The sequence below is a fragment of the Pan troglodytes genome, chromosome 5, assembly GCF_028858775.2.
Source record: "Pan troglodytes isolate AG18354 chromosome 5, NHGRI_mPanTro3-v2.0_pri, whole genome shotgun sequence".
Classification (NCBI taxonomy): Eukaryota; Metazoa; Chordata; class Mammalia; order Primates; family Hominidae; genus Pan; species Pan troglodytes.
Window position 1 is genome coordinate 87064983 of NC_072403.2, and position 26049 is coordinate 87091031.

General features: G+C 35.7%; 1 protein-coding gene across 8 annotated transcripts in view; it reads right to left on the bottom strand.

Annotated features, from left to right (window-relative positions):
* Positions 1-26049, bottom strand: part of COL12A1 (collagen type XII alpha 1 chain) — a 121528-nt gene that overhangs the window by 16042 nt on the left and 79437 nt on the right. For all 8 annotated transcript variants that reach the window (XM_063813199.1, XM_063813200.1, XM_063813197.1 and 5 more), the window contains 20 exons: positions 25683-25802; positions 24459-24605; positions 23588-23704; positions 23281-23427; positions 22664-22738; positions 20633-20772; positions 18678-18801; positions 18371-18514; positions 16710-16874; positions 15372-15410; positions 15137-15275; positions 12958-13100; positions 12560-12669; positions 8366-8515; positions 5783-5860; positions 4570-4656; positions 2802-2855; positions 1646-1741; positions 1048-1101; positions 648-701 (listed from right to left, as the gene is read on the bottom strand). In XM_063813199.1, coding sequence (XP_063669269.1) covers positions 648-701; positions 1048-1101; positions 1646-1741; positions 2802-2855; positions 4570-4656; positions 5783-5860; positions 8366-8515; positions 12560-12669; positions 12958-13100; positions 15137-15275; positions 15372-15410; positions 16710-16874; positions 18371-18514; positions 18678-18801; positions 20633-20772; positions 22664-22738; positions 23281-23427; positions 23588-23704; positions 24459-24605; positions 25683-25802 — 2183 coding nt within the window. The remainder of the gene's footprint in view (positions 1-647; positions 702-1047; positions 1102-1645; positions 1742-2801; positions 2856-4569; positions 4657-5782; positions 5861-8365; positions 8516-12559; positions 12670-12957; positions 13101-15136; positions 15276-15371; positions 15411-16709; positions 16875-18370; positions 18515-18677; positions 18802-20632; positions 20773-22663; positions 22739-23280; positions 23428-23587; positions 23705-24458; positions 24606-25682; positions 25803-26049) is intronic.

Sequence of the window (26049 nt, forward strand, 5' to 3'; positions counted from 1 at the left end):
ACCAAATCTTTCACATTATTGATGAACAGAACATAGAGGTCATGTTCACCATGCTTCTTATTAACTTATCCTAGAGAAGACTGGGTTTCCTGTACTGCTTTCATGCTAAGTCAAGACCAAACCTGAAAGCTGCTACCAACAGGCAAATTCCCTAATAATACCAGCTGTCTACCCCACCATCAAGGCCTAGAAGTGGTATTTGAGTTCTAAAGGTGTAGACAGGATGTCTTGAGTTTGTAGAAAGTGCTATGGGAGTCAAGGCTACCCTCATGGTTACAGAAAAGCTGCCTCACAACTAAGATTTTAATTTTAAGATTTAAAACAATTTGCTGAGATTCTTGAATCTCTTTTTAATCAGCTAAAATTCCTTTTCTGGACTTCTTTTTATGAATATGATATGGTAAGAAATTTTCTGAAAATTAAAATTTCAAAGACTCCCCTGGAGTCCCACCACTTTATTTCAAAGACCTTGAGATTGATCTGATGTTGGATGGTCCACTGACATTAGCTTTGCAGCTTTGCAGCTTTGCAGCTTTCCACAAGATACATTACCAGCCTTGCAAACTGGATTTTGAAGGGTTCTTAATTAATAGGCAACCATGTGACATCATTTCCAACATCATTGTAGCCTGCTCAAGAAAACTTACTCTGTCTCCTGGAGGTCCCATTGGTCCTGGTGGGCCAGGTAATCCTGGGGTTCCCTGCACAGAAGGAAACAAACAAGTGAAACATTATAATATACTTCCTGTGTGGGAGAGAATCCTTGTTATTTTCCAATTTTTTTTTTTTAATTCCAGAGACTCTGAATAGAAACAGGAGAACAGAGCCAAGCACATTGCCAAGCATACAGTAGATGCTCAGTCAACAAGCAGATACCTGAATTGAATAGCACCAACTTGAAAGCTAAGACCAGGGTATGAAATGGAAATGAGGTGAAACACATATTCAGGCTTCTGCTTTGCTACTTAATCTGGGTTCACCTTTTGAGGCACTAGAAAAGGAAATTTTCAAATAGCACATGACAGGGCAACTTAGAGACCAACTCACTGTTCGGCCTGGAAGTCCTGGCTCTCCAGCATCACCTTTCATCCCTTGGCGACCCTAGAGTGAGCAATGGGAAAACAGTTCTCAGGCGTTTCACAGAGATTAAGCAAAAAAGGAAGACATGAGTCACTTATGAAATCTTCATCACTTCATAAATCCAGTGTAAGCGTTCAGAATGAGCACAGAAGGGTATTTTTGAAAGGAGATGAATAAACCTTTTTTGAATTAATGCTCACTCTTTAAACTACAAATGCTGTGTTATAATTTCTACTTACAATGTTATGGGGTAATTTTATATAATTATGGGATATTATACCTACCTTAAAAGAATATAGTTTAACATAGGGGATATCTACTTTACTTATAAGAAAATGTTTAATAAAGTCAAATAAGTAGCAGTAATTTTTTCTACACAGTTTTATATTATTACATAGTCTATTTACGTATCTAAAATAACAGTCATCATAGAGGCTGCTATCTCGGTGACTAACCTCGTTGAATTATCTGAGAAAACATTTGATTTGGCAAAATGTAGAAAAGATTCATTTAACTAAATGTTTATCCACCATTCTCATTTAATACAGAAAGGCTTTGTGCTTACTTGCTCTCCCGGAATAGAGAGTCCATTGGGTCCCTGAGGGCCTGGAGGACCCTGGGGGCCTGGAGGACCTATGTCTCCACGAGGACCAGGGGGCCCCTAAAATACACAAGAGAGAGACAACCACAAAGTAATGTAATACCTTTTCAGTGCTGACATTTAGTCAGACACTTGTCATCATAACTCTAAGACATCAATCATATAATCTTTGTAAACTTTTAAGAATCTACATCTATGAATATATTCATTAATGTAATTTCTTCCCTTTACTATTGAAAAGTACAATAAATTTACAAGAACACTTACATTTCCATAAAAGTCCTATTAGAAATAGATTTTTTAAATAAAATACATTGCATATAATATATTCATATATTAATTTTCATAGATTTATATGAGATTAAATGCTTAAGTTTCACTGGATTTGATTTATTTTAAGCTAGTCCTCATTTCTCTTAGACTTCAGCTTATTTCTGGGACTAAAGGATATATAAATCAAGCAAGGAAAGAAAAGATGCCCATGGATGAGGTGCCCTGTGCTGGAGCTCTTTTACAATCTGTCTAGATGGAAAAGGCACAACCTTGGCATCAGGCCTGGGTTAGCATCCTAATCTTGCCCTTTCCTAATGGGGTTATTTTATCATTAATTATATTATGACCAAAAACTACACATTATCTTCATAAAATATTCCCCTGAGAAGCTTGAGTTGTCTTACAGAAAACCAGTGTGGAGCTGGCAGAAGGGGCAGGTGACCCCTTGTGAGCACATACGCAGCCACTCAGCATTTTTTTCTGAGACTGGTGAAAAAAGCAGCAGCAGTGCTCCCAACAGGCTCCAGCTCTCTAGCGGGTCTCTGCTCCCTGTGGGGTGTGGGTACCCCCTCTGCTTCCCCATGTTCTGGCCAAGGCCTTAAAGATCTTCTGCAGCTTCCCCATGTGTAATTGTTACAGCTATGACATGCATCCTATGCATTTCTTTCTCTGGCTAGTCTAATCCATCATTATGACATCCAGAGATAAGACAGAGGTAATTATATTACCTGAGGCACACTGAACCTGAGCTGACTTGCTCAAGATCACATACCCCCTTTGTGAAAATTTGAACAACCAGATTTCAACATATAGATAAAAATTTAAATGCACTCTAAAATATACTTACAATTGCCCCACTGATACCTCTTTCACCTCTGGGACCTTTAGCACCAGGCCCTCCCTAAAATACATAGAGCACATAGTAGTGTGAACATAGGAAAATAGGAAGAAGTTGATATACAAAAAGTTCTTCAAGAAAAAGTGCGATTTCCAGACAATTATTATTCTACAGCTGCTTGCAAAATATTGAAGCAAATATTTCATGTCATACCAATATGTGAGGCAAGAGAATTTCAAAACTTTGTACATTCTGAGTGTCTTTAATTATATTTCAAATTTCAAATTTTCATTTGAAAATTTGAGGTTTATTGGGAAAAGCAAACATTATACTAGTTGTATACAATAAAGAGAAAAATGAGCTTTGGATTTATGTGAATTACATTCCTTGGAGAAAATGATGGGCAAAAAGAAGAGTATCTTTTTTTTTTTTTTTTTTGAGTTTTCTCTTTTGTAATTACTTTTTTTTTATTATTATACTTTAAGTTTTAGGGTACATGTGCACATTGTGCAGGTTAGTTACATATGTATACATGTGCCATGCTGGTGCGCTGCACCCACCAACTCGTCATCTAGCATTAGGTATATCTCCCAATGCTATCCCTCCCCCCTCCCCCCTCCCCACCACAGTCCCCAGAGTGTGATATTCCCCTTCCTGTGTCCATGTGATCTCATTGTTCAATTCCCACCTATGAGTGAGAACATGCGGTGTTTGGTTTTTTGTTCTTGCGATAGTTTACTGAGAATGAAAAAGAAGAGTATCTTAAATCGCTCGGAGTATGAGAACATGTACTTAACAGGAATTCAGAAACAACTGAACAAAGTGGAAATAAATATCACAGTAACATCCAAGCATGTTACCTCACAACTACAGGGGAAAAAATCCCAACATCTCAAAAACATCTAAGTCACATCCAGGACATAATTTCATGATTATAAATATAAATCACTGTTACTAGAAAAAAAGAATGGTAATCCCAGTGACATTTTGATTCTATATATGAGGAGCTGGCTTGTAATTAACTTAAAATCGGTCTACATTATTTGCTATGACCCAAGAATAGTAAATGTTCATGTTCTGTGAATCCCTGAGCTCCTCCTGTGTTAATTACATATTTTCTTAAAAGAAGCCAAGGGAGATTAGAGCTATCCTCAAAACTGGCCCAGATCAGATACTGGATAGACTAATTCAAGGGGTTTCACATTGATCAATGAACTCTATCACTGCAATCTTCAATGTTTTGCCTTGCACTTTCTTGGCTTTCCCTCCCAACCAATGCATAAATCTGGTCATAGTCTTCTCACTCAAGTTATTCCAAACCCAAATTACCCTCTCTATATGTTATTCTCATGATATGTCTGCTACATAAGATGCACATGTTCTAGGTTCTCGACAAGTTGTTCTTGGGTCAGCCTCTCAGCTGTGGCTTTATACCAAACATATAAGAAGCTTTCAGGAGACGTAAGGAATTTTCAATCATGTAATTACAGATGGAAATCCAGGTTCACATCTTTAAGAAAAAATCTCCTAAAGACTAGCCAATATTATCATTCTTGCATGGCTGAAGAAATATGTCAAATGTCAGAATCAAATATTCTTCCCGATTTACTCCATTTCAGATGTCCAAATATACTAAAAAGATGGTCTGCAATTTAGCTGGCTCTATCCTAGAAAACCTGGATGAATTGAAGTATTTTACTGACTCCATATTGGCAAATAGATAATCACTCTAAAGATTTCAAAGGAAAAACCAGAGGAACTATTTCAATTTCCTTACTGCAGGGCCTGGAGGTCCTGGAGGTCCAACGCTGTCCTGTGTACAAGTGCAAGAATTTGGAAAAGCAGGGCATTTTCCCTCATCTCTCTGAAATTTTGAAAAGAATATTTACCTTTAAATTTAGAGGAAAAAAATGACTTCCCATCCCCACCCCCACTTACATGCACAAGGAAGTCTGTTTCCCAACTTAAAGAAATAATTTTAATTATCATTATGAATAGTCTTATGTTGAAACTTGCTGTGCTCCTTTATGTCTTTATTTTATGCATTATGTTAGGAAACCTCACTGACAAAGAAATGTTTACAAGACCACTGAGATCTCTGGTAATTTAATCCAATTTCCTCTAATCCAGTGTTAGAGACTTGTTGTGTATCTCAAATATCAATTCCCATTTGGAAAAAAATCCAAAATTCTTTCCTCTTTCTCCATTATCCACATTGTTTTGTCCCTCACTTCATTCAGGTCTCTGCTTAAATCTCCCCTTATCACTGAGGGCTGCTACTACCTACCATCACTGTCTGTCCCTTTGCCCTGATTTGTTATGCATCCTAGGACTTTCACTCAATAATATAGTATATATGTCCTTATTAATTCTGTCTCTCCCAGTGCCTTTCACTGGAATACTCACTTTTTACTGGCTTAACACAAGCACACAGATTGGTGCCTAGCTTATAATAGGTGCTCAATAAATATTTGCTGAATAAATAATGCACACTCTTCCTGTGGATGTATGTGGGTCTTTGCTGGCCAAAAGCTTCAAATCCATCACCAACATTCAACTTTGTAACTATTACCACCTACATAGATACTATTAAAGAAAAGTCATCATCTCAAAAAGAAATACTATGGTTATTTCTACCATCTAAAAAACCTTAGTCATCCAGAAAGGTGCTGGCTTGTTTTGTAAAATGCTGATATTTTACAAGCAATAAGAGGGCTTTACAGTAAGTGGGCTTATCAAACACATTAACTCAGCAGGACTTTTCTCTTACGGAGAATTTCCAGATACAGTCTGTGTATTACCAGCTTGTGAGGGAGGGATCACACAGGCACTGGCTTTTCTGTAGTAGCTGGTGCGCACCCACACATTGCGTGTCTTTTAGCTCCATCCAGAAGATACAACTGTGGAGTGCTACTTCCTCTCCCAGGCACAAGGGTTTATTCCTGGGGGACTGTTAAAGCCATGGCAGAATTCAATTCTGTTTTACTTACCCTAGAGGGAATATCACAGCATCTGTCTCTACTGGTCCACACTGGACTGCAGACAATGTCAAAACTCTGGATTTGGAACTGCAAACAACCAACAGCAACATCAGCTAAAGATGCATGAAAAACATTTTATATTGGCACTTCCACATTTTAACATTGCCAACTTCTCACACATACTCTCTCAAGGGTGTGAGCCATTGAGAGCAATGTGATCCTTACTTCATGAGGAAAGAACATGAAAACATATGCCTACGAGAAAGAGATAGAAAAGTGAAACATGTATGTGAGATTCCCACTCCTGATTCACTTCTTTGGCCAAAATGCGATGTTTGAACATATGTCTACGAGAAAGAGATAGAAAAGTGAAAGGTGTATGTGAGATTCCCACTCTTGATTCACCTCTTTGGCTGAAATGCAATGTTTGAGTGAGTTTCGTTCCACTTGTTTGTTAGGTATTTTCTTTTTTTTTTTTTTTTTTTTTTTTTTTTTTTGAGACAGAGTCCCACTCTGTTGCGCAGGTTGGAGTACAGTGGTGGGATCTTAGCTCACTGCAACATCTGCCTCCCAGGTTCAAATGCTTTTCGTGCCTCAGTCTCCCGAGTAGCTGGGATTATAGGCATGCACCACCATGCCCAGCTAATTTTTTTGTATTTTGTAATAGAGGCGGGGTTTTACCCTGTTGGCCAGGCTGGTCTTGAACTCCTGGACTCAAATGATCTACCCAAAGTGCTAGGACTACAGGCGTGAGCCATGGTGCCCAGCCTTGTGTTATTTTTTAAGAGAATATTAATTTCTATAATTAAATGAATTTGAAGCCCACACACATTTAAATCAAATTTGCTTTTTGTTTTTGTTTTGTTTTGAGATGGAGTCTCACTGTTGCCCAGGCTGGAGTATAGTGGTGTGATCTTGGCTCACTGCAACCTCTGCCTCCTGAGTTCAAGAGATTCTCCTGCCTCAGCCTCCCAATTAGCTGGCATTACAGGCGCCCACTACCACGCCCAGCTAATTTTTGTTTTTTTAGTAGAGACAGGGTCTTACCATGTTGGCCAAGCTGGTCTCAAACTCCTGACCTCAAATGATCCACCCGCCTCGGCCTCCCAAAGTGCTGGGATTACAGGCATGAGCCACCACACTCAGCCTACATCAAGCTTTAAGAGCCCACCCTTATAGAAAAGTAACATTAAAGTAAATTAAAGAAACAATTCTTCACTTATTCTACAATTGATGCTCTTCTTTTTAGAAATTATTACCAAGGGTTTGACCAATAACTTTTCTGATATCCTCAACTATTTCAAGATAGCATATATTTTATATCTTTCTATAGTTTAAAAATAAACTACTTTTGATAAAAAGTAAAAAGTTGTTTAGACAATGTTATTCTTTTAAAAACCTGATGTAATTGTTATACTTAAATATCAGATTCAATATTCAACAGAAGGTTTGGATTTTAATCAAAATTCTATTACATTTGAACTAATTGTTTCTACATTGTGGAATAAAAATTTTCCTTTTGAATCTAGAAGAAAATCCTGTCCATGGAAGAAAGCTAAAGTAAATAAATAAAGCCATTTTTAAAATAATAACTATAGAAGCCAAACAGGCTAGCTTTGCTTTTAGGACAATAGGTCTATTGATTGACATTGATTGATTGATTGATTGATTGAGACAGGGTCTCAGTCTGTCACCCAGGCTGGAGTGCAGTGATGCCATCATAGTTCTCTGCAGCTGCAAATTCCTGGGCTCTAGCAGTCTTCCCACCTCAGCCTCCCAAGTTGCTAGGAATACAGGCACATGCCACCACACTCAGCTGATTGGTTTTTTTTTCTTCTTTTTTATAGAGACAGGGTCCCACTATGTTGCCTAGGCTAATCTTGAACTCCTGGCCTTAAGTAATTCTCCTTCCTTGGCCTCTGAAAATGCTGGGATTATAGGCATGAACAATGGGGCCTGGCTTTGATTGACATTTAATATGAATTTAATTAGCTTGGTATGATGACAACTTTAGATTTAAATTTTCCCTACTAGGTAGCATTGTAAATGGGGTTGGCACACTCCTCCCTCAAACCTGAGATAGTGAAAGTTGTGAGTAATGGGGTCAGCTGGCTGCCCTACTCCACTGATCCTTTTGATACAGGCAGCCGAATGGCTCCTCTGTGAGCAAATGTGGGCTCTGGTGAAAGTTGCAACTAGTGTCCCCAAATGCTTAACATCCTGATTGTACAAATCTGTATTAACAATTATTGCTGAAGAACAAAATAGGAACTATTTTCTATTTCACTGGGTATGTTGGCAACTCTTTGTGTGGTGTTCTCCAATTTGATCCTGTTTCAAAATGACTACATGGTGTTCCCTGGTGCCTTGACATCTTATTTTGTTTCTAGCAAGTAGTTAAAGCACATTATTATGTTCTGTGGACAAATTTTCTCAATGTACTTCTTCCAATGTTTTGATCTGACCAAGAAATTTGACAACTTAAAACTCACTGAGAAAAATAGAATAAAATAAAACTCAAGGAGTTGTTTAGAAAAATGCCATTTCAATCTTAACACAAGGTACCAAGAGAAATAAAAATGTGTTACTCACTGCGGCTGATTTCCTTTCCCCTTTAAGGAGTTTTCCAAGAATTTCATAACCATCAGTTGTTATATTTCCAGCTTCCTTGATGTCTTTTTCTATAATTTCATAGCAGTCAATGTAAATCTTAACACTTTTTGAGGTCACTACAATATGAACCTAAAAAGATAATTTGTTTCCATTATAAAATTTCTACACTAAAAAATTAGCTGACTAGCTGACTCTGCATAGTTTAGATCAGATTTTTTTGAAGTTTTTTAAGCTATTCTCATCCTAAATCAAAAGTCTTACTCTGAAAATCCAAGAGCAGTTGGCAATGTTGATGAAATCATTTGCTAATAATATGAAATTAGACAAGCCACTTAACCTCTGGTCTCAGTTTCCTACAAACACATACACATGCATAATTTCTTATTTTCCCACTATCTACTCTTACTGAGATGACCAGAGAGGATATAGTAGATGAAATGACTTTGTAAGCTATAAAGAGCTACCCAAGTAGAGGTTAATAAATCATGTATATACTATTATATTCACTACAAAGAAATTTCAGATGTCTTCCACTAATTTTACTAAATTCAACTTTCAGTTTGTTGTTCCCCAATCTCAGGCAGAAATAATCTGCATACCATATAGATACCTCATACAGTAAAGAACTAGCACATGTCTTCTATAGGGATTCAACTCTGGAAATCAACAGAATTCAGGATTCAATTTTCTTTTAAGGAAAGAAGTTTATATTGATTTATTTTTCATTTGCTACTGAAGACACACAGAATGTTAACAACTCTATTAGTATAGATAATTAATAAAATGTTTGTATTTCAACAATGTAAAGAATGGTCCTGGGTAATCCTTGTCTTTATAGTTATGCTCAGAGTTTCTACTTATCACAGCACAAATACTCAAGTAAGCCCTTGATGATGACTTTGAAAAGTTTGGCAGCAAATTAAAAGGAACAGAAATTCCCTTAAATGCTGTCAGTCAGTAAGCATAAGAATAATTTCTAAAGTATTTTTAAACTAAATATTTTTCCCACATGGAATCACCGCCAAACCATAAGTTTACTGCATCTGTGATAAATATAAATTCCATATTTCTTTTATATAAAAGTAATACATAACTTACTAAAAATAAAGTTTAAATGCCCCCAGGACAATCAACTAATACTGAACTCAAGAAGAACACCATGCTAGGATATTTTTTATCTAATAAGAACCAAAACTTTTTGGCTCATATATGAACAACCACAGATGCAAACATTGACAAGTCATGTGAAAAACCACAGTATCCAGAAAAATTATTTCAAAATTTTTAATTTGTGACAAAATTATTCCAGGAACACTTGTCATTGAATGCTAACCATAGAGAAACACATTCTAAAAGCACATTTTGCTATAAGGTATTCAGTGTGTTTTACTGCAGTTTAAACAAATGCATAGTTACATTTCAGATTGGGCCCTTCATCTGTAGATCATTGTGCCAAGTGTGTAGAGTAACCAATCTATTTCCTAAATGATGTGTTGTTGGTCCCAGACCAGTAGAAAAAAAGAGGGACCCTCTTGTCACTCATCTCCCTTCCCAGACTCTGCCATTCTAGTTCTCTTTCTTATTATAAATGTCTCACATGAATCCATGTCATCTTTCAACAATAGAAGGGAGACACAAAAAAAGCTTTTCAAGAGAATCCCCAGGAATGGATAACTGTCTGTCATTCCTTAATTAAACTATTTTAGTTAATCCCTCTCCCCAAAGTTCCCTCTCCCTGTCACTAATTTCCTGCTCTTGAAATATTGCTCATTCTCATCCCAAGTTTGAAAAACTTCAATTCAGGAATTAGACAGAAAGTGAAGAAAGAGGGCTTGAATCCCTGGCTCAGTTAAAAAATGTGAACAGCTGAGAGTGATTGAAGGTGGTACTTGAATTGATGAGATGAGAGTGGGTCAATGGGATGGGGGTATTTTATACTTGCAATTTGCAAGATGCTAGATCTTAGATTAAACTGGTTCAACACATACACACACACACACAATGGTAACTGTAGAGGTAACAGATATGTTAATTAGCTTGATTGTGGAGATCATTTCACAATGTATGTGTATATCGGAACATCTCATTATACAGCTGAAGTATACACAATTTTTCTATATGACATCTCAATAAAGCTGTTTAAAAAGAAAGAACGGGTTTAAGGAATGGAGGAGAAAAAAGAGCACAGTGGGAATAAAGGAGAAACTAAAAGAAAGATTATTAAAATAAAAAACAAAGAAGAAGGTAGAGAATTTGGAAAGAAAAGACAGAGCTTGTGAGGAGAAAAAATAGGCATTATATAAAACCCAAGAATGCAAATGCCTTTCTGGGGAGGCAAATGGTATAAAGAAGAGAATGTCAAAAAAAATTGTCTGATTTGCAATCATTAATATCACTACAGACCTCTAAAAAATACTGCCTTTTAAAATTTTTAGATAAAATGAAGCATTCCATGACAGTTGGAAATTTTAAAATAACAGTTACCAAATGGTTATCAGTGGTTCAGTGGATGATCAGATTCTCAATATCTTCAGTGGTTATGAAAGGAAAAATAAAAATAGTCCTTTTTAGCAAGTTACTCAAATGTAAGTTTCACTGAGCCACAAAAGTTCATAAGACCTTTGCCAGATTCAACATCTAAGATCAGATAAAGATCAGTTGAAGCCAATAACACTTGCTAAACTAGAACTTGCTTTTCTGATGAGGCATTTATTTTACTGCACTTCACTATGGAGGTCTGCAAACCTTTAAGTAGATATACGATTGTACTCAGGGATTTTTGTTTTTCCTTTTTTTTTTTGTTATCACTAATATGTACATTGAAGCTCCCTTGAGCTTGATGAGGAGAGTCCTTTACCATCCTTATCAAAAATCTGATTAATGAATAAGAACAACACTCTGGAAAGAAAGCAAGATTCCTCAGGAGTAGAAACAGCAAGAAATACTGCTAAATCTACTCAGGTAGAAGAAATTTCTTCAATTTTCACTTGAGAATCAGCTTGAACTGGAAACATCTGTCTTTTATGTATAAGGGCTAATCTTTCTACATGCCACACTGGAGAAATTTTAAAGCATCTGTGCAACAACTGGTATTCCTGTTAACATAATCCAATGGATGAAGAAATACTATTAAAAAGTCAATTCCTACACATAAAGGGGAACAACACACACTGCGGCCTATCAGAGGGTGTCAGGTGAAAGGAAGGAGAGGATCAGAAAAAATAACTAATGGATACTAGGCTTAATACCTGGGTGACAAAATAATCTGTATGATAAACCCCCATTACACGTTTACCCATGTAACAAACCTGCACATCTTGCACACACACCCCTGAACTTAAAATAGAAGTTTTTTTAAAAAGTCTATTCCTAACTTCCATTCCTAACCTAGATCGTTCTTTTTATTTCTAATGCTTCTAACTTCAGTATTTTCTAAGTAAGAAGTGCTTCTTATTTGTCAACGAATTGTCCTTTAGAAACCTGAAAAAAAGTTTCTACTATCTGCTGGATGTTGACATACAGAAAATTGATTAAGATGATCAAGAATAGACAATCCCTAGAATGCATCTTAGAACTTTTAATAAGATTTTCTAGAGAATTGTGTTTTTAAAGAATAAGTGTGTTCACATAAAAATTAATCTCATAAACATTTATCTTAATTATTTTGGTAGATATTGATAACTTTTGGATTGATACAAATAATTATTCTGCATTTCACTGGCATGTTTGTACTTTTCAATAAAATACAAGCAGAAGAAATATCAATTTCTGCATTTCACTGGCATGTTTGTACTTTTCAATAAAAAGCAAGCAGAAGAAATATTATCAATTAAAACATAATCCACTAAAATTAAGCTTTTCAAACTAGATAACATAAAGATTCATAACCAAATGGTAAGCAGAAAAGTAGGTGGATAATATTATATATAGTATGATTCAAATTTTAAAAAGAAATAAGCATTAAAAATAAATCAAAATATTACTCGTTGTCTCTTGATTAGTATATTGTTTTATTTTAAATATTATTTGAATTAACCAAATTCTCTAAAACAAGATTTTATTTTTAAAAGACATAGTTATAATTCTGCCAATTTAACATGACATTTTAATAAATAATAAATTTGTTTTATATTTTTTTCTAGAAATAAGACTCAAATAATCTTATGTTTTTACCTTATGAAAACTTCCATAAAATAATGTCTTTACTTCTTCTGTGTCAAATGTAACAGTTTGCACCTCGCCTCTTGTATCCTTGTTAAAGAATGATAACGTCTTGCTAGAAGCTGTAATCAACATAAAAGTGTTATTAAATCATATGCATTGTATAATTTTTATTTAAAGTATTAGCAAATAATTCTTGTTGGAGAGATTTCTTTAAAAATATAATAATTTCAGTTATGATAAAATGCAATTAGGATATTTACTGATGTGTTGTACTTGGAAAAGTTCAAACATAAAAGTATATATCAAATAAATATATATATAGTCTATATTCAGAAAGTTTTTTAAAAGAGAAAAGAAAAACATAATCAAAACTAAGTATGCATGTGCCTTAAGATAAAAATTCTTACGATCTGCAATCACTCCAACTTGTGGTTTGTAGTCTCTGTCTGTGATTTGCCAAATTGCAAAAGGGTCACTGGGAGTTTCTGGGAGAAGTCTGAATAATAATATAATCGTGTATGAAGGAGGGAGTCCATTTGGGTGTAGGTCTCTGTTGGATAAAACAAAAGAAAGAAAAAGGAGAGGAAAGAAAAAAAGAAAGGATGAAAGAAAGATTGATGGCTTTAACATCAAGAACAGATACTCTTTTAAATCTTTGCACCAGAATCTCATATGGGTAGTATTAGAGGCTATTTATACTAATCTGGCTCCTTCTGACTTCTCCTTAGAAGGAGAAAAATTTAGGAAGCACATCAAAAGAACAAGCACTAAAGACCAGTTATGTAAATTATAATCGATTATTTCTAATTTGATAAAGTCACAAAAGTCTGGGAAATTACAAAATAGTCTTTTATCCTACTATTAATAACTAATTTTTCTAGACACAGAGTATTATAAAATTATATGATAATTTTAGAATGATAAACATTATGACTATGGGTATCATTTAAAGAGAATGAATCTTACTAAATATACTTAATTTCCAATGTCAGCTGTATGAGATCATAAAATGGCTTAAGGTTTTAATTTCTCTCTCCCTCCCTATCAGTAATACTTTTTACACTTCCAAATTTCTCCCCTGAAATCAAATAAATCACCCCCAGAGCTCATATATTCCCAAAAACAAAATCCATTTTAAATATGAAGGCCATATACATGTGCAAACATTTAGTGATGATAAAAGGATGGGAATTGATTGAAAGGAAATGTTTCTTGGCCCTCAGCTGTAAGACAAAACAAAAAAAAAATTGGTCCCATGTGTCCCTCCAGAGTTTAGTCAATCATTGTTCTGGGGGAATCTTTGAAGCGGAATTGATGGTTTTCTATCTGAGAACATTTAATAACACTTTCTCCCTGAAGGTAAGAAAAAGAACCAGATAATAAGCTCATAGAAAAGAAGCTATTCCTCCATGAATTTTGATAGAGGACACAAAGCTTTCATGTCCTAATACCACACCACTAATGCCATCTTGCTTTTAAAACATATGCTCTGGGTAAGCTGACATGATGTCTTTTATACGTTCAAGAACTATCTTTATAATATTCTATGTTAAAAATATTTTCTTCACATCAACTCATCTCTCACCTAGCCCATTTTTCTCCTTCCTTAATTAGTGCTTGTGAAAAAATTATGTAATTGTATTTATGTTTCTTTCCTTCCAGCCAAAAGTTCTGATGCTTGAGAAAACAATAGGCTGTCATAAGTTAAAATGTAGAAATCATATGTTGAGCTGACTGGAAGAGTTAAACACTGGGTATTACAGTTCACTGAAAAACCTAGAGCTCCGAGCCAACATGGTTAACCATTAAAGGAGTTAGAGACTTACAATGTGGTCAAACTACAACAATACAATCTCTGCCTCTTAAAATAAATTAGCTTTGGTTTTAGTCTGAATTTTCCATCAGCTTTCTCAGAGCATTTCATATTTCAGACATCATTCCTGACCCTGTCCTGAGCTTACAATACCTTAATTTCTCATTGTTCTTTTCTTTCCATAAATTGGCAAACCTATTTTTCAGCATAAAAAGTTTTCATTTTAATGAATAAGAAATACAGAGTTCAGTTATCATACTCAGGTGCAAACATTCATGAAGTAAAATAACATCTACAGCTACACAACAGATTGCTAGAGCATCAGCCAATAAAAACTACATGCCAACTGTCTGATCATGGACAAGAAACACTACCTTTCATTTTCTAGAGGTCGGAAACACTAAAAAGAATGCTCTCGGTCTGCACTTATTCCATCCAGTATTCTGCACCACAGGGAGAGATGTTCAAAATATTAAGTTGCCTTCCTGTTTTAACAGCTTTTCTAGCCTTAAATTCAAAAGGGTCAGTAATCTGTTACCAGCATGAGCTTCTTGGATCTGGCAATAACGAGGCCTGAGTCTTAGTCTCCTGTGTGCAAACAACTATGTAACCTGGAAACAATTAGCCTAACTGTATTTAAGAAAACCAATCAGGGTCATCCATAAGCAGTCTTCTGACAATTCTAAAGTCCCAGGATTCTGGGAAGTCAGCAAATATTCCAAGAACTTTTTGCAGGTCTTAAGAGAAGGAAAACCTCCTGTTGTCACACTTACACTGTAGGCTGATTCACAAACGCATTCTTCTGAATCCTGTAAGCTGAGTAGCTGGGGAAAGACCCTGACTCCAAAGATACTCCTTGTACAGAAGCAAAATTCTTTTCTGTCAGGTTGTATGCTTCAAGCATTTTAAAACCTTTACATCAGAAAAGAAAATATTAAACGGAGTACATTTTAATTATTTTATTGCTTAAATCTGGAAATTAATTTGCCCCAAAGTATAAATGCTTACCTGGTGAGGTGTAGCCATCCAAATAAATGAGAGGACAACCTGCAATGTACAGTGTTCTTTAAGTATGATTCACCAACACGATGTACAAATTATATACGCACAGAAAGTAGCAATGAACGTATTTCAAGTAATAAATGACATTGTTCATTTATTAAAATAACTTCTCAATTTAATATTTTATACATTATTTCTTGTACATTTCCTATGTGTAGGAGAAATTATACTATTAACCAGTGTAACAAATATTTCCCTAACATTCTCTAATCCAATTGGACTTTTACAGTACTCTTAAAAATAATAAAATAGAATTACAGGAGGAATTTTTCACATTTTTCAATAGATTTAAAGAACTTCCCTCCCAGGGAATTTTAGATTTCTGCAAAGGTAGGAGGAGCTTGTCCATCCCCAACCCTCTTCTCTGCCAAGTCTCCAAGCCTCACACTGGCTACCAAACACCATGTAACAGTAACAAGTGTGCAGTAGTTTTTGCTCTGGACCCCTCAGAGCTAAGGGTACCAGATGGCTGCATCCAGGACTACTTGGGACAGAAGAGAAACCACTCCAGCCCCCTACTCACTTTCATCAGTGCAGCTCCACTCCGAACTTCAGCATAAATTTTCATAGTAAACCAACAAAGTCTGTTTACTCTAACCAGAGTTCTTGTTTTTAAAATAATGTTTAATGGAGGGGAATATTATATTTGTAAAGCATAGCCCTGTCTAGGATCAGGGGTCTGGACTAGCCACAGACCCCTGATCAATTATGGAGGATTAATTGCCTCCATAACCTATACCCCAAGAATTGGTGTTAATGGATGGTGATAAGAATAAATCGACTTAAATAATCAATTTTTGGTTCTTCACTGTAGTTAAAAAGCTGAACTTGAAAATCTAAACCCAAACAAACAAATGGGAACCAAATGAATTTCTGAGGAACCATTTTTCTTCACTGCTCTCTTGAAGCATGGATGTTGACAGAACAAATACCAATTGATTACTAATGGGGAAAACCTTCATCTCACAGAAACGCCTTCTATATGCAATTTGAGGCTGAGATTAATTTAACCAAATGTCATAGGCATTGGGGTGGTGGGAAAAGGATATATTGAAACACTTTATTTCCACACAAGGAAATTACATATTCAAGGCTAAAAATGGATTTCTGACAAGCACACATTTAGCATGATCACAATAGGAACAGTGATTCATCAGGTTCTCAAGTGATTTCCCAGGATCAATTTATGCACAGACTTGATCCCACAAAGGATATAGAATTGTCTACTAAGTAATTGTTTTTCAGAATAAGTGAGGTTATAGATCCATGTTGACTGTGACTTACTTGAAGTGGCAGTTTCACAAACAAATGTAATAAGATTGTCTTCGATCTTCTCAAAAGATTCAAAGTCGTCCACAATGAACACGTGCCGTTCACTTGGTTTGCTGGCAATGTTGGCAAGCTCATTGTAGTCGACATCAGCCACACCAACTACAAAGACACTGAACCCTGCAAAGTAGCATTTATAGAATGAATCACGTATCTCTTTTTCTGTCCTTGTTGTTAGAACAATGCAAAAAAATTCTTATCAGAAATGATGCTGTATTTTCTTAATGTATGCAGCAAGTCCTTTTACTTGACGTGAACTCTCTTTAATAAATACATACTTTTTCCAGGTCTTTCTATTTTCTGGTCTAAAGAATTCATTTAATTTGATTTCCTAAGATAAAATCCCAACAATTCAAATAGGAAGATTTTAATAGCAGAAAGACTTCATGTGGTGCACACTGCCTTCCACAGATCCACAGTCCTGATACACACATGAGTTCTGCAGCCATTAATATTTTAAGCTTATGTGACTCAGAAGTCAAGAATGGGCTTATTTTAAAATCTGGGTTCTTGAAACTGATTTTCTCAGGAAACTCAGGCTCAAAGGCAGAACTCTGGCCATCTTGAAAATGGAATCTACAACTCTCACTGGCAACAGACGGGCTATGACAAATAAGCAAATTTAGGCTATGACAAATAAGCACATTTTTCACTCCGAAAGCCAAATTTGACATCAGGGGAAAAAAAGCTATATAAGGAATTAGAAATATATTTAGATATAAATAAGGTAACGTGAGAAGCAAATATTTATAAGCCCAAATTTAAATCTACCAGGAGTCACAAACATGCAGAAATCTGTGTAAGGTGTATAACATAATGGCAATACATTTTATAAAAGATCAGCAAGAACAACCTCTATTGAAAAAAAGACAGTATGACTTAGCACTAATCATAACTCATAATTTTAGCCAAAGAATCATGCATGTACAGATGACAAGTTCCATGTAATTACTTTATAATTTACTACAACAAATTATGCATAAGATTCTCTCTAAAAATATATCCACCTTAGACCTTGCTTGGGACAGCAGGGGGTAGGGGGGCTGTTAATGCAAGTACTGGAAAGATCTACTTTCACCTCTAATGATCTTAAATAACTAATCCAAAGAACAGTGTTACCAGGAGGCTCTCAGTATATTTGATTGGCAAGATCTATCCCACAGATGACTCCCTAAGACCTCAATACTCCTTATTTGCAACATATCTTTTAGCACTCATTAAGTCTGCATCTGCAAAGATGTGCTAAAGCTAAAGGCTTCCTTTTCTCTCTCCTTGCACAGGAAGCAGTATCAAGATTCATTTCTGCTATGGCAGGAAGCCTGCTCTAGCATCATCTCATTATCATTGCTTTCTGTAGCCTTCCAGCCAGTATGGGAAAATGTGGTTTGCCCCTTGTCAATTCTGAACCACATCTTATACAAAGAATACCCCATGTCATTTTTGAGCAGTTGCAAACCATTCCATGATTAAATATAAACTAGCATTACGAAGGTATACCGTGCAGAGTGAAACAGAAACAATAAAGTAACATCAGCAAATTTAGTCTTTTGCAATCATTTGTGAACATTTAAAAATGTTAAAATTGCAAGTGCAATCAAATTCATGTATGTGCTTGCCTGACTGCTGGATGACCAAAGCCGCCTTCTTGACCTCATCCTGGGACCGACCATCTGTGACCACAACCAACACCTTAGGGACATTCTTCCTCATGCCGCTCTCCCAAGTCAAGACTTTCTCCTTGATAAACGTGAGGGCCTTGCCTACAGAATGTGGCATGGAAAATTTTAGTGTCACTTCAGTGAAAACTACCCAAATGCCATTAGTCACACCCAACTGATAAGAATCTGGATATCAGCATGAGATAATACACTCAGTTCTGCCACTACAAATGCTTGAAGAGTAAAGGTCTACATATACACATACCTGTTCTTGTGTTTCCTCCTCTGTACCTAATATTCTGGAGGGCCCCAAGGGCTAGGGCCTTGTCATTGTACGTATTCAGCTTGAACTCAGACTTGACCTCATCGCTGTATTGCACAAATGAAACCTGAAGGAAAATGTGGTTTGGCAGTGAGCATAAGTCATCTCATTTTATGTTTCAATCTTCAAATGATTCTCTAGCTGCAGAATAAAGCGGGGGGGGGGGGTGTAAAAAGTATCTCAGACCTGATAGAATATTGTAAGCTCTTTATAGCTAATATTACAACACCTACTGCACTTGTCTCATTAAATTCTTTAATTTTCAATCTTCAATGAAATTGTCATAATTGACATTAATAATGAAAATATACTATATTCACGTTGTGCCTTTCTCTAGGACATAGAAAGGGATGAATAAAGCTGGGGAGTGGTGAGATCCCAGGATTAGACATGAGAACATACCATCTCGAATCCAAATGTTGGTTAAACAGTTGACTCAGCCAACTGCTACTTCCCACTGACTATATCCGTTCTTTATGGCAATACAAAAATGTCACATGTGTGATTATAATCATCCCTCATCACAAACTCATTGAAAATGGGATTTAGTGGAAAAAGTACTTTGTACTTTGTACTCAGGAACCGCTGGGTTCAAATCCTAGCTCTGGCATTTAATAGCTATGTGACAATGGATTTTTTTATCAGTAAAATGAGGATAACTATACTTACCTTCTAGGATTGTTTTAAAGACTAATAATCCTGTATACAAAGTAACTGGTACATAGATGTTAATAAAATATGATCAGTATTTTTTGTTAGAAATACAAATTCCTAAAAGGATGAAAAAAGCTTGCTAGTTGAATTAATGTGGTTAAATTAAGAATATAACCACATTAAATTAAGAATATAACTAGGGTGAATTTTTACTCTTCTTGGGTTGGATCAATGTCCAGAGGATTATTTGAGGATTTGAAATTTAGTATACTACTATTCCATAAAAGAGGACAAGTTTTGTTGATGAAATTGTTTGTGGTTTATTTCAAAATAGCTTATTTTCATAATGCCACAATGATGATCAAACTGCCAAAATAAAGAAGAAAATTCACCAAAGAAATGGGAAAGAAAAGGAGAGAATTGTTTTTTAAAAAGATAGTCTTTTGCTTTAAGGAGTCAATGATTTAGATAGAAGATTAGATAGAACAGAGTCACACAACTAATGACAATATGAAGTGATATTTGTTGTAATGCAGCAATATAGACAAAATACTTCAAAAGCATGGAATGGGTAAAGCCATCATGGAACCTCACCAGAGGGGGTGAAATTTTAATTGGATCTTTTAACTGTGTTAGGGTTACATGATGATTTATTCTTTGAGGCCCCTCATGGAAATATAAACTTCTCTAAGTACTTCAGTATAACAAATATATTTGGAGTGATTTCAGAGCAAGATAATTGGTAGTTATCCTTTTAAAAAAACAAATGAAATACGCTTTAGCTCAACAATGGACCTTCTTCTGGTCAAGGTAATTATCTGCAAAGTAATGATAGAGGCAGCAAGTTCTACACACCCACTCCAGTCACTGTTTATCACTGATTCTTCTAACTTCACAGGGGATGACAATCACAAAGAATTTAATATCCAGAACTTTGGATGAACTTCTATAGAAATGTGTCATGATTGGAAGTTTTAAGCAGGAAGTTAGAGTCCCTTAGAATCCCCTAAGTTCTCCAACAGGAATATTATCTAGCCAAAGATAAAAACTAAGTGAACATTTATTTTTCTATTTATTTATCATTTATACCCAATTCCCTCCCAAAAATACATGAATAAAAGAAATAGCAAATAGGAGAAGGTCAAAACAGAGTTTATATTGAAAAGACTTTTTACTTAAAAAGAGAAGTTCAAAGGAAAGGCAAGACATCACAAATGAGTAGCCACTGGCGGAATGACACTAACCTGAATCCCAGCAGGACTGATTTCATCAAAGCCTCCCACAGTATTGAAGATGAATTTTACAACTTTGTTAAAATTATCGTCCCCGATGCTCCAGGAGGCATCAGTCAAGAACACAATATCTGCCTTGGCCCCTTTGCATACTGCAAAAAAAGAAAGCAGAGGAAGCCCCAAATCTCATGAATTCTTTCATTTAAATGAAATCACATAATTGAAAATGCAGTATAACACCTTGCTACGCAAAGTGTGGTTCTGCAGCAACAGCACTGCCTGGGAGCTTGTTAGAAATGCAGAATCTTGGGTCCTACCCCAGACTTCCTGAATCAGTACCAGCAGTAATAAGATGACTCACATGCACAATAAATTTAAGAAGCATTGCGGGGACCCTCAATACCTGCTCTGGAATTACTCCATTTGTTTAGATCCATTATGCAAAGATACAATCTTACTTAATGGAACTCTTCAAGTAGTTTTGAACAATAAATGAGAGGAGAAATCAAATAAAAAGTTTGGAGATTTGGAATGTAAGTATTAAAGATTGACTTTATGCAAATAAGTCCTTTTTTTTTTTTTTTTTTAGACAGGGTCTTGCTCTGTCTTCAGGCTGGAGTGCAGTGGTGTGATGATCTTGGCTCACTGCAAACTCCGCCTCCCAGGTTCAAGTGATTCTCCTGCCTCAGCCTCCTGAGTAGCTGGGACTACAGGCACGTGCCACCATGCCCAGCTAATTTCTCTATTTTTAGTAGAGACGGGTTTAACCACATTGGCCATGATGGTCTCGATCCACCTGTCCCGGCCTCCCAAAGTGCTGGGATTACAGGCGTGAGCCACCGCACCTGGCCAAGTCCTTTGTAAAATTTAAATTAAGCCACTAGAATCGTATGCAGGAAAGGAGAAGATTTTTATTTGAATATCTAGACTTAGAGGCTAAGAAAAAATTCCAAAAACAATTAACAAAATTTTAGTTTATAAAAACTTAACATATAGAAGTATAACACCAAGAGTGAACCCTAACGCAAACTGTGGACTTTGGGTGGTGATGATGTGTCAATGTAGGTTCATCGGTTGTAACAAACGTACCACTCAGATGTGGGATGTTAATAGTGGAGGAGGCTGGGCATGTGTGGGGAAGGGCAGTCTGTCTGGGAGATGAAAAATCTCTGCATCATCCCTGCAATGTTGCTATGAACCTAAAACTACTCTAGAAAATAAAGCCTATTTAAAAAGAAAAAACTTGTTTTTAAACCAAGATTATTTACTGAATTTCTTTCTGTATCTAATTTAAAGGAATCCATTATTATTTTACCCTACAATAATACACTTTTAATTTTTAATTTTACTTATATAATAGGTTTAACGAAGTTTTAACATTCTACATCCTTCTAAGATAAAATAAAAATATAATCTGAAATGCTTTCTATTAAATGCTGGAAACAGCATATGAGAAAAGAATAATACAGTAGTTATTTAACTAAATTTAATTTGACAAAGTGCTAGAGAATTGCCCTCAAATGCTGAGAGATCAACCTTAATAAATCAGTATGTCGTTTCACCAGTTCACTGCAAGTTACAATTATCTTTCAAATTTTGGTGAATGGAAAATTTTTTAGCATTGTATAATCCAGGGAACTTCTCAGGTTGGACACCAGGAATTTTAAAGCCAACAACCTCAGGGCTTCGGTCGCAAATATAGCCAAAAGGGTTCGCAGCGCTTACTGATGCCAGCAGCTAGCAGAAAGAAATGTCCACCATGTAACTATGGACCATGGAAGACCTAAATCTGTAAAACTGAGGAAACAGACTTCCAGCTGAAGATCTGGAATAATTTATGACTGATTTTATTCACACCAAAATGTGCCCAGAGATGGAGAGAAACAAATTACTGGTAATCTTTTCTTTCAATCTAAAAACTCTTCAGCAGCAATAATAGATCAGAAATGTTCTATATTAATTGTAAATGATGCACATGCAGCATAAATAAGAAGCCTGTAACTCCCTATCAGCTGAACGTATTGCCTATTTAGCTGTACTTACCATCCCGGGCTGGTGGAATGGTGGGAGGGGGAGGAGGTGTGGGTGGCTCTGTAGGGGCTTCTGTTGGTTTCACAGCTAAAATTTAAAAATAATAATTATAAAAACACACCATGTGCACATTTGATATCCCAGAAAGTAAATTTTAAGAGCAATTTAAATCCTGGATACCAAATCAAGTCGTACAAAATGAGACACCATTGTCATCGGTACTGACATGCTGGGGATTTTATTCCATCCAAATTGATGTCACTGGTAGTCATTCAACATCCACTATAGCTACAGAAAATAAAGATCTAAAGGGAAAATGTAAGGCCTTCAGATAGGGTCAAATGAGTAAAAGTCACTAATATGAATTCACCTTCTCAGCGAGAGCCATCTCTCCCTCCTTTAGCCTTCCTCAAAGTAGCACCAACTCGATAACAGGGACAACTTGCAAATTGCTACAGAAAAAGGTCCTGAACCAGCTTTAGACTCCACATTCAGGAACCTGCCATCATCCCATCATTATTGCTACCCCTACGGAGAGGTACCTGCACAGGATTCACTTAAGTCTTCCTTACCTAGAGCATTCTATTCTAAAGCCTTATGAAAGCTTTCCAGATTCCTCAAAAACTTACTGGTATGTTCTTTAACAGAGACTCCTGGTCCCTCGAGATTTGGTGTCTGCACAAAAACAGTGACACCATAATCAGTGTCTGGTGAAAGGCCAGTGAAGCAGTGACTGGTTTCTGATCCACGCACTGTAATTTCTTGTCCCCTTGTTCCTGATTATGACAACAAAGGAAAATGCCAGTGTCATCACCAATTATATTTCAAGAAAATTTTATATAGCATTGTTATAAACAAAATGGCATCTTCTTTACTGAAATTTAAAATGTTTCCACTACATGCTCCAGATCATTTTTTTCTTTTTTACACACATACCATCTGCAGGGCTTAGTTTTAGCCTGTAGGAGGTGGCTGCCCGGTGAGGTGACCATTTGACACAGAATGTATCCCACCCAATCTGGTAAGTTTTCAGATCTGTTACATTTAAATATACTACAAAATAAAGAAAGAAAGAGATTTACTTTGTAAATTGAGGCAAAAAATGTACTTTTAATCATAACACAATTTTCAAACTTTCACTGTGGCTGAAAAAAGTTCAAAATTGTATTATGTTTCCTTATAAGAAACATACATGAATCATATTTGAAAATGTGGTACTGCCAAAATAGACCCCCCTTTCTTTCGCTGATTTTCAAGGAAAGGAAATTCCATATAGTCCCTCTCAAAACTAAGAATTTCAAAAACATCTCATGGAAAATAATGAAAACAATTTCTAAAAGGCTATCTGCTAAGTCGTTAAATAGTTATCAAAGCAATGGTGACCTTAAAATATATCTGTGGACTGAATCACACTAATCATGATTCAATGATTAAGTCAAATTAAATCAATGAATTTAGGTAATATATATCTTGGTATCGAATGTCAAGAAGAACTAAGTAGCATCACAGATCTAATTTTACAGGTCATTCATGGATAAAATGACAATTTCTATAATTTTTATCTTTTAAAATTCAAAATATAATATTTTATGTGAAATACACAAATTTCTCACCATATATATTTTTATATACTCAATTATAATATTTATGTATTTGAATAGGTATTTTGTCTAACCAGACACAAAATAGCCTGCCTACATAATGCTGAGGAAACATGTATATGTTCAGAAACAGGAAATTAAAACAGGCTGACCTGGTAATTTCTACTATAGTTTTTCTCACAACCATGAAAATATCCATGACTCACATGTAGTGCCTTGATCTGTCAAGGGGACACTGAGTCCAGAATCATATTGAGCATAAACATTCACATCGTAGGTGGTGCTGGGATTGAGATTGTGTAAGGTATATGATGTCATTTCTCCAACAAAGGCTTCCATGGGCTCATTGGAACCTTTATTAACAACCACAAAAATACACAGAAACATGCCATCAATAGCATGAAATTTTGCTTAAAATTAAAGATCTTATAGTCAAAGGGTATTATGAACACGATTAATTCCATAGTCCTCATACACTTACTCACTGGGGCACATGCTACATTATATGACAAATATGAAACTGTAAGCAGACACTGAATTCTTCACCCTCCTATTCTCAAAGCATAGCACAGTATTTGGAATATAGTAGGTATATAATCAATGTTTCTTTAGTGAATGAATTCTCAAGCTTCTTTCTCAAGCCCTATTTTGCCAACATAGTGTTTTGCATATAGTAGGTGTCCAATTGACACTTTTTCATTTATTGTAGAGATAACCTAAGAATTTCTATCTTGGACCTCATTCCACATACTTTGGCTGCTAAAGTCCTTAGTTACCAACCCCTCTTTCTTTTTTAAGTTCTCTTTCTATTTCTTACATAGGTTCAAATTTTACTTCCTTTATCTTGCCATCTCTCTTTCATGTTTTTTCTAGTTCATACTCTTACTGGATATATGGAAGATGCCCTAACAAATCTGCATTTTTCTTCCAGTTTCTCTAAGAATACAGACAAAATATTAAAACAAAAATAACAAATAATTTAATCAAGGTGATACTAATTTAGGTGAAATTTTCAGAGGGGATTTGAAAGCAAGGCTGTCATGAATAAGCTGCATGGAATCTATGCCCAAAATAAAATAATACCTGGGCATAGTGGGAAAAATACAGAGGTATATTGATGTAATATGCATCATTTCATGATCATATAGGATGTCTGAAGACAGGCATCTTTGATTTGTGCAACTTTATGAACCAAGTCAAACTTTTTAATCATGACATTTAATAAGAATCTCATCTATACCTATAATAACAATGGTACTTTAGATGATTGGCTTAAAATGTTATTGCCAAAAACATTGCCTTTGGTTACAGGAAACTTGGTGTGATCTGAACTCTCAGGAGAACCCAATAGTGGGGGATGAAAGAGAAAATACCCTCATATGCAAATAACCCTCCAAAACATTTCTATGATGACAAAGGCACTTCCTTACCCACTGGCTTATATACTATTTTATATCCAAGAACTGGAGAAGGTGAAGGATCCCAGGACACCCTGAATCTTGTATACCATTCGTCAGAGATGTGTATGTTCTGAGGAGGAAGGAGTCCCACTGAAAACAAACATTGACACACATTACTGACCTTTTATTGGCACACAGGGAGAGCACAAAACTTTAAAAGTATTGGTAGGAAAGCCCAATGGGAGCAATTTCATAATATCCCATAATGTCTTTATCCAGAAAACAATTAAAAGGCATTGAAGTATTCAAAAAATGCTTAATAGTTTTCCAAATTTAAACAGCAACTCAAATAGACTCAAGAACTAGTGATTTCCAGAGCAGCCTTCTCAGCAGGAAG